The following is a 12,330-nucleotide window of genomic DNA, read 5'->3' on the forward strand; positions in this document are numbered from 1 at the left end:
GGTTTACATGAATTATCTCCCATCCGGCCAGCTGTTCCTTCTTCTCTGTAAACTTCCATTACTGTTACAATCACCTGCGTCAACTCTTCAGGTTTTTGTGTCATAATTTCTAAACCCTAAATCAGGAAAAAGCTAATAAATTGTTATTTGCTTATTGAATTATAGGTGACTCAGGAAACAGAAATCCATGTAAGAATGTTACCATGTTTATTCGTTGAAGGAGTTTGTTTTTTTTTTTCGGTAAAAGCTTTCAAAAGCCCTAAAAATTAGCAAAGCATCTTAGCTCAAAGAGTGAATTAACTTCCTATGTTAATTTATTTCTGGCAAAAGTCAGATATCTTTCAGATGAAATATAACCCAACGCACACGTATACAATAAAAATACTTTGTAAATCGAAACAAACCTCTTTTATTTTGCTAAACCATGTCACCCATTACAAACTGACTGAACTGAATAATATCTTTCCTTCTTGGGTGGGGAAAAGTAACATGTCAAATATTGTTCAGTAATGACTGAACTAGAAATTTAAAAACAGCTTCAATGGCATAGAACCAAAAATAAATGCATTGTAAACAGTTTTTAGGTCTTTTAAAAAAATAAATTTATTTATTTATTTGTTTATTTTTGGCTGCGTTGGGTCTTAGCTGCTGCGCGCGGGCTTTCTCTAGCTGCTGTGAGGGGGAGGGGGGCTACTCTTCATTGCGGTGCGCGGGCTTCTCATTGTAGTGGCTTCTCTTGTTGCGGAGCACAGGCTCTAGGCCCGTGGGCTTCAGTAGTTGTGCCTCATGGGCTCTAGAGCACAGGCTCAGTAGTTGTGGCGCACAGGATTTGTTGCTCTGCAGCATGTGTGATTTTCCCGGACCAGGGCTTGAACTGGTGTCCCCTGCACTGGCAGGCGGATTCTTAACCGCTGTGCCACCAGGGAAGCCCCAGTTTTTAGGTCTTTTAAAAATTAAAATCTCTGATATAATTTTTTCCCCAATTTAATATTGCTTCTTGGGTTGGACTTAAAAAATGAAAATCTCTGATTACATCTCCAATCATCTCACTGAAAATCTTGATTGCTGAACACGTGACCAAAGAGATCATCTCAGTTTCCTGGAGTAAATGTTCAATTATCACCAAGATATGTAAGCAATCTAGAACTCAGGGAGGAGAGACAACTCTACTTCTGAAATGACTTAAATGGATGTAATTGCCTAAGTTTACTGGAAGTTTCACAGGCTAGCAATGAACACTATACTTTTGAGCTAGTATTATTGTCCAGGGTTTTCTCACTCCAGCACATTGATTTTGGCAAGCAGGTAACTTCAGGAACTCCGACGTGGACTTCTCGTATAATAAGTAAAGATCTGGCATTAATGAACATAATTGAGGTGTTTTGCTAAGAAGCTTTTGCACCTGACCTAGCAGGTACAAGTAGGTATAATAACTTTTTTCTCCTTTTAAAATTGAAGTATAGTTGACATAGGTATATAACTTATTAAACAATGCAGCATCGATTTAGAAGACTCGTGTTTCAGCCCACGTTTGTTCACATATCTACGGATGGGAAACTACAAGCGCGCTGCCGGAGGGCGCCGCCAGGGGCGCTAAGCCTCAGCGGCTTCGTCAACAACAGGCGTCCTGGGGCGCTCTTTCCTCTCGCTCACCTCAGCTTCCGCCGGAAGCGGCTCTGTCAGTTGTTGCCCTTCGGTATTTGGGCTCGCTATGTGTAGTGGGTTCTCGGCGGCTGGCTGGATGAAAAGGCTTGGTTCCGGGAGCCGGAGAGAGAAGAAGAAAACTCGAGCTTCAACCCGGGCAGCGAGATGGACGTTCTGAAATCGGAGATCCTCCGGAAGCGGCAGCTGGTGGAGGACAGGAACCTGTTGGTGGTGAGGATTCTTGGGGTCGTGGGGCGTTGGCGACGGAGGAGCTGAGCGTTTGCGTGGGGGAGGGGAGTCTGGGGGAGGGGAACGGTACTGAAAGGGTCCTTGCCGGATTGGGTTTAGCCAGAGCCCCTCCGCTACCCCGGAGCGGCTCCCTCTAGACCGCTGTGCCCTTGGCAGTCACTTGGGAGCCTTTGGGATGGAGGTGTAGGAATTGCAGGAAAACCCGAGATTTTGGCGATTTCCCCTACCCGCCGCCTCACCTGTCCCTTATCCCCGTTCCCATCTGCCGGTATTCTTCGGACGTGCCCCAGTTTTTCTGGCCGTTCACTTCTGTCGTTTTAGGAAGGCTTTGTGTTTTATGTATACTTCCTGTTTTGTCACACAGGATATTACAAAGATGTGGTCCAGGACCAAGACTTAATAAAGTTAATAATTTTACTATTTCATCAAGGAGATAGTTAAGTGAAACGGCCCCCCTCCCCCATTAGTGCTGAGCATTGAAGAATCAGTGACAGCTGGTAGTTTAGTGCTATTGTCTTGATTCTTGTGAAGCATTGCTTTTCACCCTTCGTATAAATGGGAACAGAGTGAACAGGCAAATAATACCTTAGTACTGAAAATAGTTCTGACCTCACGGACCCTCTCAAAGAGTCTCAAGGACTCCAGGGATCTTGTGGACCACACTTTGAGAACAGTCTGACTTAGGTCTTTGGATGTCGTGTATGATTGATGTTTATGATGTGGTGCAAGTAAGTTGGGATTGTTAGCTTGGCAGATGGCAGCTTTCATAATCATTGAAACTTTAAAAACAATTAACAAAGTGGAGCTAATTAAATAGAATGTTATTTAGCAAATGCGCGGGAAGCTGGGGAGAGAGCTTGTCCATAGCTGTAACTTGATATTTTCATCTGTAACTCAGGGGCCTTTTTCTTTTGATGAGTGGTTTCGGAGTATTTGAAAAAGCTAATTTAGATGTTGAAATGCATAGTGGGTGTTAGAGCCAGGTGTTGAAATTTAAAGTGCTTTAGAGGGAGAATTGAATCACGAAGAGCTCAGCTCACTCTCAGGGCTTACAGTGCTGTTAGCATAATCAGGTTCTTTGTCATGGATATAGACCAGCCTTTAAAAATGATCAATTACAAAAACACTGATTCTACATAATTGTTCTTAATTTATCATCACATATAAACTGTTTTTCTGGGATGTCTTTCATTTTGTAATTTGATAGTAGATTTAATTACTCAGATAACCCTGGCCAGAAGGTAAGATTGATTTCCCAATTAATACCAGCAAAGGAAATACATGAAATGGGGATTAAAATACTGAAAGTCATAGTTCTGGTAATATTAATAGTAATCTGCAAAGCATTATGCAGAATGCTTCATATCTCATACCTCATATAATTTGTACAGCAGTCCCATAAAATTACTGCTACTCCCATTTATAGATGAGGAAATTGAAGCTAAAAGAAGATTTACAGAATTGCACAGCTAGCAAGAGATAGAGTCTGAATTTGAATCCATCTCTCCCACTCTAAAGCTTGCTCTCTTCACCACTACAGACAGGCTGTTTATTTATCTCCACCCTGTGAACATAGAACTAGTTTTGATAGGGTTGACCTAACGATTAAATTACTTAAAATTAAATTAACATGTGAAAAGCACCCTAGTATGCTTTCTCATTTGAGCTTTACAACAGCTCTGTTTGGTGCATAGGGCAGTTAGGATGCTCTTTCCACGGATGACGAAGCCATCTTTTTTTTCACTGCCCTAGCCACAGTAAGAAATAAATCTGTATTTTCATCAGATACGTATGAAAAAAGTTTCATGCAACATTTCTTGTCTTAACTACATGTGATTCTATCATATGTTTCACTGTTTTAATCCATCCTGTTTCATTTTTAAAAACAATTCTGGTTGGGGGTCAGTGAATCCTTTTCATTATCCTTTTCTGTGGCCGGGGAACACCTGTTTCTGTTGTATTGTTTTTCCAGAAGCGCCACCTCCTCTTTGGTCATTTGTAGTGATGTCCCAGCTTTTTTTTTTTTTTAAGCTTTATTGAACTATAGTTGATTTGCAATGTAGTGTTTAATTTCTGCTGTGATTTCTACAGCAAAGTGATTCAGTTATACATATATATTCTTTTTCATTATGGTTTATCACAGGGTGTTGAATATAGTTCCCTGTGCTATACAGTAGGACCTTGTTGTTTATCCATCCTATCGATAGCATGGTGTCCCAGCTTTTTATTGTTAGTCTGAGAGTTGGATAGTAAACACTCAGCTTGTGAGAGCCCCTTTGTTAACCTGTCACCTGTGCTAAGTGCTCTACGTGATGTAACTGCTTGGAGGTAAGTGCGGTGTCTGTATTGCTAGAATGCCAGCGCTTTGGCGCCCCGGTGTTGGTGAGTCTTCATTGAACTGCAAAGCCTCATTTATGTGGAAAGCCAGGCTACTGCACGACTCAGTGGGGCTTAATTAGCAGTTTTATTAGTTGCAGTTTTGAGCATGGACTTTGTGTAGAATTTTAGCTTTGTTTTTTTCTCCAAAATTTTTTGAATATTTCCTATATTCAAGATACTACACTGTGTGCCACAGGATTTTTTTTAAAAAGTAATGCTTGGTCCTTTTCTTTAAGGAACCTACTTTCAGTTTTACAGAGAAAAGAGAAGCCATCAGGCAAGAAATTCCTCACCTTTCCCTTGTTAAAGTGGATGAGATATTGGCTGTATGTTGGGTCAAACCTACCACTTACATGTTGGAGCCCAGCTCTCATCTTTTGTAGCATCATCAGAATCTGAATAGCACTTGTCTCCTTTCTTTCTGTGTCTTCAGTCTCTACTGGCTTATCTCCAGCAGCACTGAGACATACACATCTCTCCCATCTTTTTTTTTTTTTTTTTTTAAAACACAGCTGTCCTTTTTCTTTACAGCCAAGCTTCTTCTTATTTCCTACTCACTCCTTAACCTGATTTCTACCTGACAGTTGCACTGAATCCATCCTAATCAGGGGCCGCAGTGATTTCCATGCTTTCTTAACCTCAGCAGCATTTGCACTCGGCTAGTCCACTTTCTTTTTTTTTTTTTTTTTTTTTTTGCGGTACGCGGGCCTCTCACTGCTGTGGCCTCTCCCGTTGTGGAGCACAGGCTCTGGACGCGCAGGCTCAGCGGCCATGGCTCACAGGCCTAGCCGCTCTGCAGCATGTGGGATCTTCCCGAACCGGGGCACGAACCCGTGTCCTTTGCATCGGCAGGCGGACTGTCAACCACTGCGCCACCAGGGAAGCCCTGGTCCACTTTATTCAGTCTTCCCTTGACGTCTCTTACCCCACAGCGTCCTGTTTTTCCTTCTTCTCAGGCTGCTTATTCCTGATCTCCTTTACAGGCTTCTTCTTTTTTTGTTTTTTTATTGTTTAGTTTTTATCCCTTAAATGTTGGTTTTCCTTAAAGTTCAGGCCTAGGCTACTTTCTCTTCACACGGAAAATTCTCTTACATTAATTTCATATTCACCTCTAGATTTCAGTTGCCACCTGTAACGGGTTCTTAAGTGGAGCCTTTGGATGGACTTCAGAGTATCCATCAGTTCCTTGAAATATTATAAAAAATTTAGCATGTATGTATACATGTGACCCCTCTTCCCCTCCTCCTGTTGATGATATTATTAAAGGGATGTTTGGGGCTTCCCTGGTGGCACAGTGGTTAAGAATCCACTGGCCAGTGAAGGGGACACGGGTTCGAGCCCTGGTCCGGGAAGATCCTACATGCCGTGGAGCAACTAAGCCCGTGTGCCGCAGCTACTGAGCCTGCGCTCTAGAGCCTGCACGTCACAACTACTGAGCCCGCGCGCCTAGAGCCCGTGCTCCGCAACAAGAGAAGCCACTGCAGTGAGAAGCCTGCGCACCGCAACGAGGAGTAGCCCCCTCTCACTGCAACTAGAGAAAGCTGGCGCGCAGCAATGAAGACCCAACGCAGCCAAAAATAAATAAATTTATAAAAAAAAATAAAGCGATCTTTGACAAAAAGGTCAAGAACCAGTCATTTCTGGGCTGGTGAAAATCTCTGTGCCCATTTATCCCTACCACCCATCAGCTGTTCCAGTTCTAAACCTGTTTCATTTATTCAGGCCTTTGAACTTGCCTTTCTTCACACTTGTTCCTTGCTTTGCTTGCACGGTCTTCTGTAATCCTCTCCAGTGCCTCTTTCTTTAGTGGTCATTTAGGAGCCTTTCATGTTTTTTTGGTATAGTCAGAAAACAGTGTGGTAGGGAGTTTGTCATGTTGATACCATGTTTTGACATCTGCAAAGAAGATTTATTTTCCTCAGCATTTCACTGTGAAAAAATTTAAATGTACCGAAAACTCAAAAGAATTATACAGTGAACACCAATACGCCTACCATCTAGATATTGCGATTAAACCTGCGATTAATATTTTAATATATTTGTTTTATCATGTAACTGTCCATCTCTCCATCATTGTATATCCATTCATCAATCCATCTAGCAATGCAGAAAGTACTTTTACCTCAGAATAGTAAAACAGGCAGAACATTTTAGAGTAGTGGAAGGCTGCTTCTCCACAATTTGACGAGAGGCACTCACAAGCTAAGTCATTACTGTTTCACATCTCACAGATGAACCATAAAAGGCTGGGAAACCACTTGAAATGGCCAGAGGTGAGGCGGCTCTTCTGGAACAGCAAATCCATAGACAAATGTTTTCCAGCTGCAGACAGGGTCATGAAGACAATGTACTGATCTTTATGCATTTCAGATTAATTTACAGATATTGATACACTTTACCCCTAAAATGTAATGTAACATAATTGTCAAAATATAATTTGGCGGGTATATCATTGACTAGTGTTCAGTGTTTGTTTATACTTTCTTTGGTATGTCAGCAAAATTTTATGTTTGAAGAAATACACAAATCATAAGTGTACCTACCATTCAGTGAATTGTGACAAATGCATATGCCTGTGTATCCCAGTCTGTATCAAGATACAGATACTACCCTCGTTCCACCTTCCAGTCAGCCCCTCCCCCAAGAATAAACTGCTGTACTGATTTCTTTCCACTGTCCCTTGGTTTTGCCAGCCCTATAACTTCACGTAAATGGGATCATACTGTGTACTCTTATATGACCCACTTTGTTTAATGAGAATAATGTTTTGAATTTTATTCATGTTGTTGCATGTATCAGTTGTTTACTCCTTTTATTGCTGAGAAGTATTCCGTTATACAAATAGACCCAGTTTGTTAATCTGTTCTTCTGATAATGGGCAGCTGGGCTGTTTCCAGGATTTAGCAATTATGAGTAAATCTGCTGTGGACCCTTTTGTGCAAGTCTCGTGTTTTCATTGTTCTTAGGAAAATGCTAGGGAGTGGAATTGCTATGTCATGGTGTACATTATGGGTTTAGTTTTATAGAAATCCACCAGACCTTTTTCCAAAGTGGTTGGACCGTGTCACACCTTCACTAGCAAAGTAAAAGGGTTCAGATCTTTACATTGTGTCAACAGTTTGTGTTGTCAGTCTTTAATTTCAGCCATTCTGGTGTATGTAATAAGCCAACTTAGCAATTTTTCATGGTGATTGTTGACCGTATCCTATCTAGGCATATAAAATAGTATAACCTGTTGGAAAACAGTTTGGTAATGTCTTAAAAAGAAAACATAGGCCTGCTACATGAACGAGCTATTCCACTCCTAGACATTTACTCAGGAGAGTAAGATATTCTTTTTTTAAATTAATTAATTAATTAATTATTGGCTGCTTTGGGTCTTCGTTGCTGCCCGCAGGCTTTTCTCTAGTTGTGGCGAGCGGGGGCTACTCTTCGTTGCGGTGCTTGGGCTTCTCATTGCGGTGGCTTCTCGTTGTGGAGCACGGGCTCTAGGTGCGCGGGCTTCAGTATTTGTGGCACGCGGGCTTCAGTAGTTGTGGCTCGTGGGCTCTAGAGTGCAGGCTCAGTAGTTGTGGCTCATGGGCTCTAGAGTGCAGGCTCAGTAGTTGTGGCTCGCAGGCTCTAGAGCACAGGCTCAGTAGTTGTGACGCACAGGCTTAGTTGCTCCGCGGTACGTGGGATCTTCCCGGACCAGGGATCGAACCCATATCTCCTGCATTGGCAGGCGGATTCTTAACCACTGCACCACCAGAGAAGCCCAAGATACTCTTATTATAAGAGCTAAAAGCTTTATGGTTTCATGTTTTATAAAAAACAGTTAAAATTTTTTTTGAATCAGTTTCTTTGTATGATGGGAGGTAGGGGTGTGGTTTATTGTTTTCCATGTGATTATCCATTTGTTCCAGCACCATTTATTGAAAATATTTTTCTTTTCCCTTTGGTTGCTTTTGGCATCATCAAAAATCAGTAATAGTTTAACTGTGGCTCCGTTCTGGGTGCTCTGCTCCCTTGTCCTAATCTGTTTGTTGATCCTTATGCCTGTGCCACACTGTCTCTATTGCTGTCGCATTCTGGTGAGTTGTAATGTCAGGAGTGTAAATGCTACCACTATTTAATTTAATTTTATTTTTATTGAAGTATAGTTGCTGTACAATATTATATAAGTTACAGGTATACAGTACAGTGATTCACAATTTTTGAAGGCTGTATTCCATTTATAGTTATTATAAAGTAATGGCTCTATTCCCTGTGTTGTACAATACATCCTTGTAGCTTATTTTATACCTAATAGTTTGTACCTCTTACTCCCCTCCCACTATATTGCCCTCCCCCTTCTCCTCTCTCCACTGGTAACCACTAGTTTGTTCTCTATTATATCTGTGAGTCTGTTTTTTTAAAAATATTCACTAGTTTGTTGTACTTTTTAGATTCCACATACAAGTGATATCATACGGTAGTTGTCTTTGTCTGTTTCACTTAGCAAATGCCCTCCAAGTCCATCCATGTTGCTGCAAATGGCAAAATTTTATTCTTTTTTATGGCTGAGTAGTATTTCATTGTGTATATATACCACATCTTCTTTATCCATTCATTTGTTGATGGACACTTTGGTTGCTTCCATATTGTGCTATTTATTTTTTAAGCAGCTTTATTGAGGTGTAATTGACACACAGTAAACCGCACATATTTAAAGTGTACAGTTCGGTGAGTTTTGCCATGTTTACACCTGGATGCTGTCACCACAGTGAAGAGAGTGAACATGTTCATCTCACCCCAGTGTTTCCTTGTGCCCCTTTGTGATCCTGCTTTCCTGCCCCACCTGTGCCCTACCCACCCTGTCCACAGGCTACCACCGGTCTGCCTTCTGTTACTTTACATTAGTTTGCATTTTGTAGAGTTTTATGTAAACAGAATTTTTCAGTATGTTCCTCTCTTACCTGCTTTCTTTCAATCAGCCTAATAATTTTTTTTTGCGGCACGCGGGCCTCTCACTGTTGTGGCCTCTCCCGTTGCGGAGCACAGGCTCCGGACGCGCAGGCTTAGCGGCCACGGCTCACGGGCCCAGCCGCTCCGCGGCATGTGGGATCCTCCCGGACCGGGGCATGAACCCGCGTCCCCTGCATCGGCAGGCGGACTCTCAACCACTGCGCCACCAGGGAAGCCCCCAGCCTAATAATTTTGAGATTCATTTATGCATTTGTCTGTATCAAGACTTCATTATTTTTGTTACTGAGCGGTATTCCACCATTGTATGGCTATACCTCAATTTGTTTATTCATTAGCCTGTTGATGAGCATTCAGATTATTTCCATTTTTTTGGCTATTATGATAAAGCTGCTGTGAACATTGGTGTACAGGTTTCTGTATGGACATATACTTTCATTCTCTTGAGTAAATGCCTAGGAGTGGAGTGGTTGGATCATACAGTAAGTGTCTGTTTAACTTTATTTTCTTAAAGACTTTGTAAGATTGGTGTTATTTCTTTCATACATTTTTACATAATTTTATATGTAATGATATAAATATATATATTATTATGAAGTACATAGAATTCACCTGTGCAGGGGAGATTTTGGTATAGTTTTCTATTTTGGATGGCATCATTGAGAATACATACTGCCTAGCTAACAGGATCCCTTGACAGTTGACAGTTCTTTCACTTTGAAAATCATTGTGTCTCTTTAAATTGTGTTTGAGTGCCCAGCCATTAGGTTTATTACCTCAGGCTCTTTAAGGCTTATTTGCATTCTTCAGCCAGAAACGGACCCTGCCGTGTGGTTCGTGATCTCACATGTATTGCTCTGCTTTGGATGTCCAGGCTGTGTATTTGTTAGCTCTCCAGTGTCTTTTTGTAGAACTCTTGATGATGTTTGTGTTTCATTTATATAAACACTAAAAACCTTAATCTGATTGAAGGAATGATGATTCTAATTAATGAAATGGTGACAGTCATGTTGCCTGTGGTTTTTAAATTTTGACTCTCCCTTATTAGTGTGGGCCGACGTTTCCGGTGATGTGGTAGAAAGACTTGTACTCTTTAGACCCGCAAATCTCAGTTTATAATCCAGACAGTACAGCTTGGACAAAGTCCAAGAATAACATGTATGAAGCACCACACAGGAATTAGGTTCTGTCTTTAAAAGGAGAAGTGCTTTTTATACCCTTTTCAACTCATTTCTAAAATCTGCAGGAGTGAGAGGCCCAAAGGAAAGGTCAGGTGCTTTAGGAGAGAGCCCAAATAAATGTACTGTCAGTTCACATGGTGTCTTAAAATCCTTACCAGCCACTTTCAGACTTGTGTTTGTAGGGTTCTGTTATATTCTGTTGTTAATTCAGCAAACTTAGAGTTCAAAATCTTTGAGTATAGCCAGAAAGGAAACTAAATTTGTGAAATGAGTAAACAAGTCCTAAAGTCTCATTGGGGCTCCATTACTAGAGAGCTCTTTAACTTTGGGCAAGTTCTCTACCCTGCCTGACTTACCTATAAAGGGGGGTGTATTATTAATGCTTACATCCTACAATTTCAATTCTGTCATGAATGTATCCACCATACTTTGTATTTCAAAGTATGTTTTCAGTGTGCTTTATAAAATAATGTTTTATAATTAGAAGTCACTGCTTAACTTGCTTTTCTTATATAAACTGCTCTTGTTTCGAAACAAAAGTGTGCAGAGTGACGTCTGAAACATGGTAGGGAACCTTTTTTTTTTCTTTTTCTTTTTTTTTTTTTTTTTTTGCGGTACGCGGGCCTCTCACTGTTGTGGCCTCTTCCGTTGAGGAGCCCAGGCTCCGGATGCGCAGGCTCAGCGGCCATGGCTCACGGGCCCAGCTGCTCCGCGGCATGTGGGATCTTCCTGGACCGGGGCACGAACCCGTGTCCCCTGCATCGGCAGGTGGACTCTAAACCACTGCGCCACCAGGGAAGCCCCACCCTTTTGTTTTTGACAACCTTTTGTTGCCCTGAAGTGAGGGGTCACATAGTATGAAGCAAAATGTTTATATTTTTCTCACTAGGACTCTTTAAAATGAAAAGCAAATTAATTTTCAAAAATTAAATGTATTGTTAATAGGTAATGCATTCAGATGATTCAAAATTCAAAACATACTAAAGGGTGTACAATAAAAAGTTTCCTTTTTACCCATGTCCCTCAGCTGTACAGTTCACCTCCTCCAAAGCAGCTAACATTATCAATTTTGGGGTCTCCTGGAGTTATTTCATGCATATAAAAGCAAATGTGAAGAAGCAAATATCTTTTCTCCTTTTTGAATACAAACGGTAGCATACTAGATTCGCTCTTCTGCACTTGCTTTTTTCATTTATAAAAATATAGAAACCACTTAATTAAAAAAAAAACCCTCCTTTAACAGAAACCGAGGAAACCCTGAAATTGAAACAATAAAGAACTATAGTAACCAATATGAAAGTTACTGGAAAACAGTAAATAATAAAACAATAATTAGGGCAAATAGTGCATTAATAAATTGTTTATTTGTTCTAATGTTCTAATTGTTCTAAATGTTCTAATAAATTGGAAAATCAAAGTGAAATAAGTGACAAAAAAACAAGAAATAGAAAATCTGAACAAACCAGTAGGTAAGGAAGATACAAGAAAGTTGTCTGACAGCCAAGGGAAGAAAGCAATTGAAGAAGGAGGGAATTAGCAGTTGACTTGAAGATCCTTTAGTTTTGCACCTTGGAAGTTAGTTATGACCTCAGGGGATTTTTCATTGGAGCATTAAGAATGGACTCCCAGTTGTTGGGCAGCTGCAAAGAGAACTGGAGGTGAGGAAATGGAGACCGAATAGAGAAATGTTTTATTGTCCTGCTGTAATTGGTACTTAGCATGATACCCAGCACAGAGTAACGAATTTTTCCTTTAAGGTTGCAGAGTCTTGAACATATGTAAGTGATGATCATTTGTGCCAGTAGAGAAGGAAAAGGTGAAGATGCAGAAAATAGATAACTGACTATGAGAAAGGCAGGAGAAATTGAGATCTGGAAGACAGCTGGAAGGGGTTGGCCTTAGACAGGGCGAGGGTTTCCTCTTCCATTCTGAG

At 40.9% G+C, this 12,330-nt stretch overlaps 1 protein-coding gene across 3 annotated transcripts in view; it reads left to right on the top strand.

The window, feature by feature from the left end:
• The first annotated feature begins 1,697 nt into the window (after positions 1-1,697).
• Positions 1,698-12,330, top strand: part of PRPF18 (pre-mRNA processing factor 18) — a 51,101-nt gene continuing 40,468 nt past the window's right edge. For all 3 annotated transcript variants that reach the window (XR_014296363.1, XM_082648393.1, XM_082648394.1), the window contains exon 1: positions 1,698-1,875. Coding sequence is in view for 2 of the 3 variants with exons in the window: in XM_082648393.1 (XP_082504519.1) it covers positions 1,810-1,875 (66 nt within the window). In the remaining variant the exon portion in view is untranslated. The remainder of the gene's footprint in view (positions 1,876-12,330) is intronic.

This window comes from Grampus griseus (genome assembly GCF_964374135.1).
Source record: "Grampus griseus genome assembly, chromosome: 2".
Lineage (NCBI taxonomy): Eukaryota > Metazoa > Chordata > Mammalia > Artiodactyla > Delphinidae > Grampus > Grampus griseus.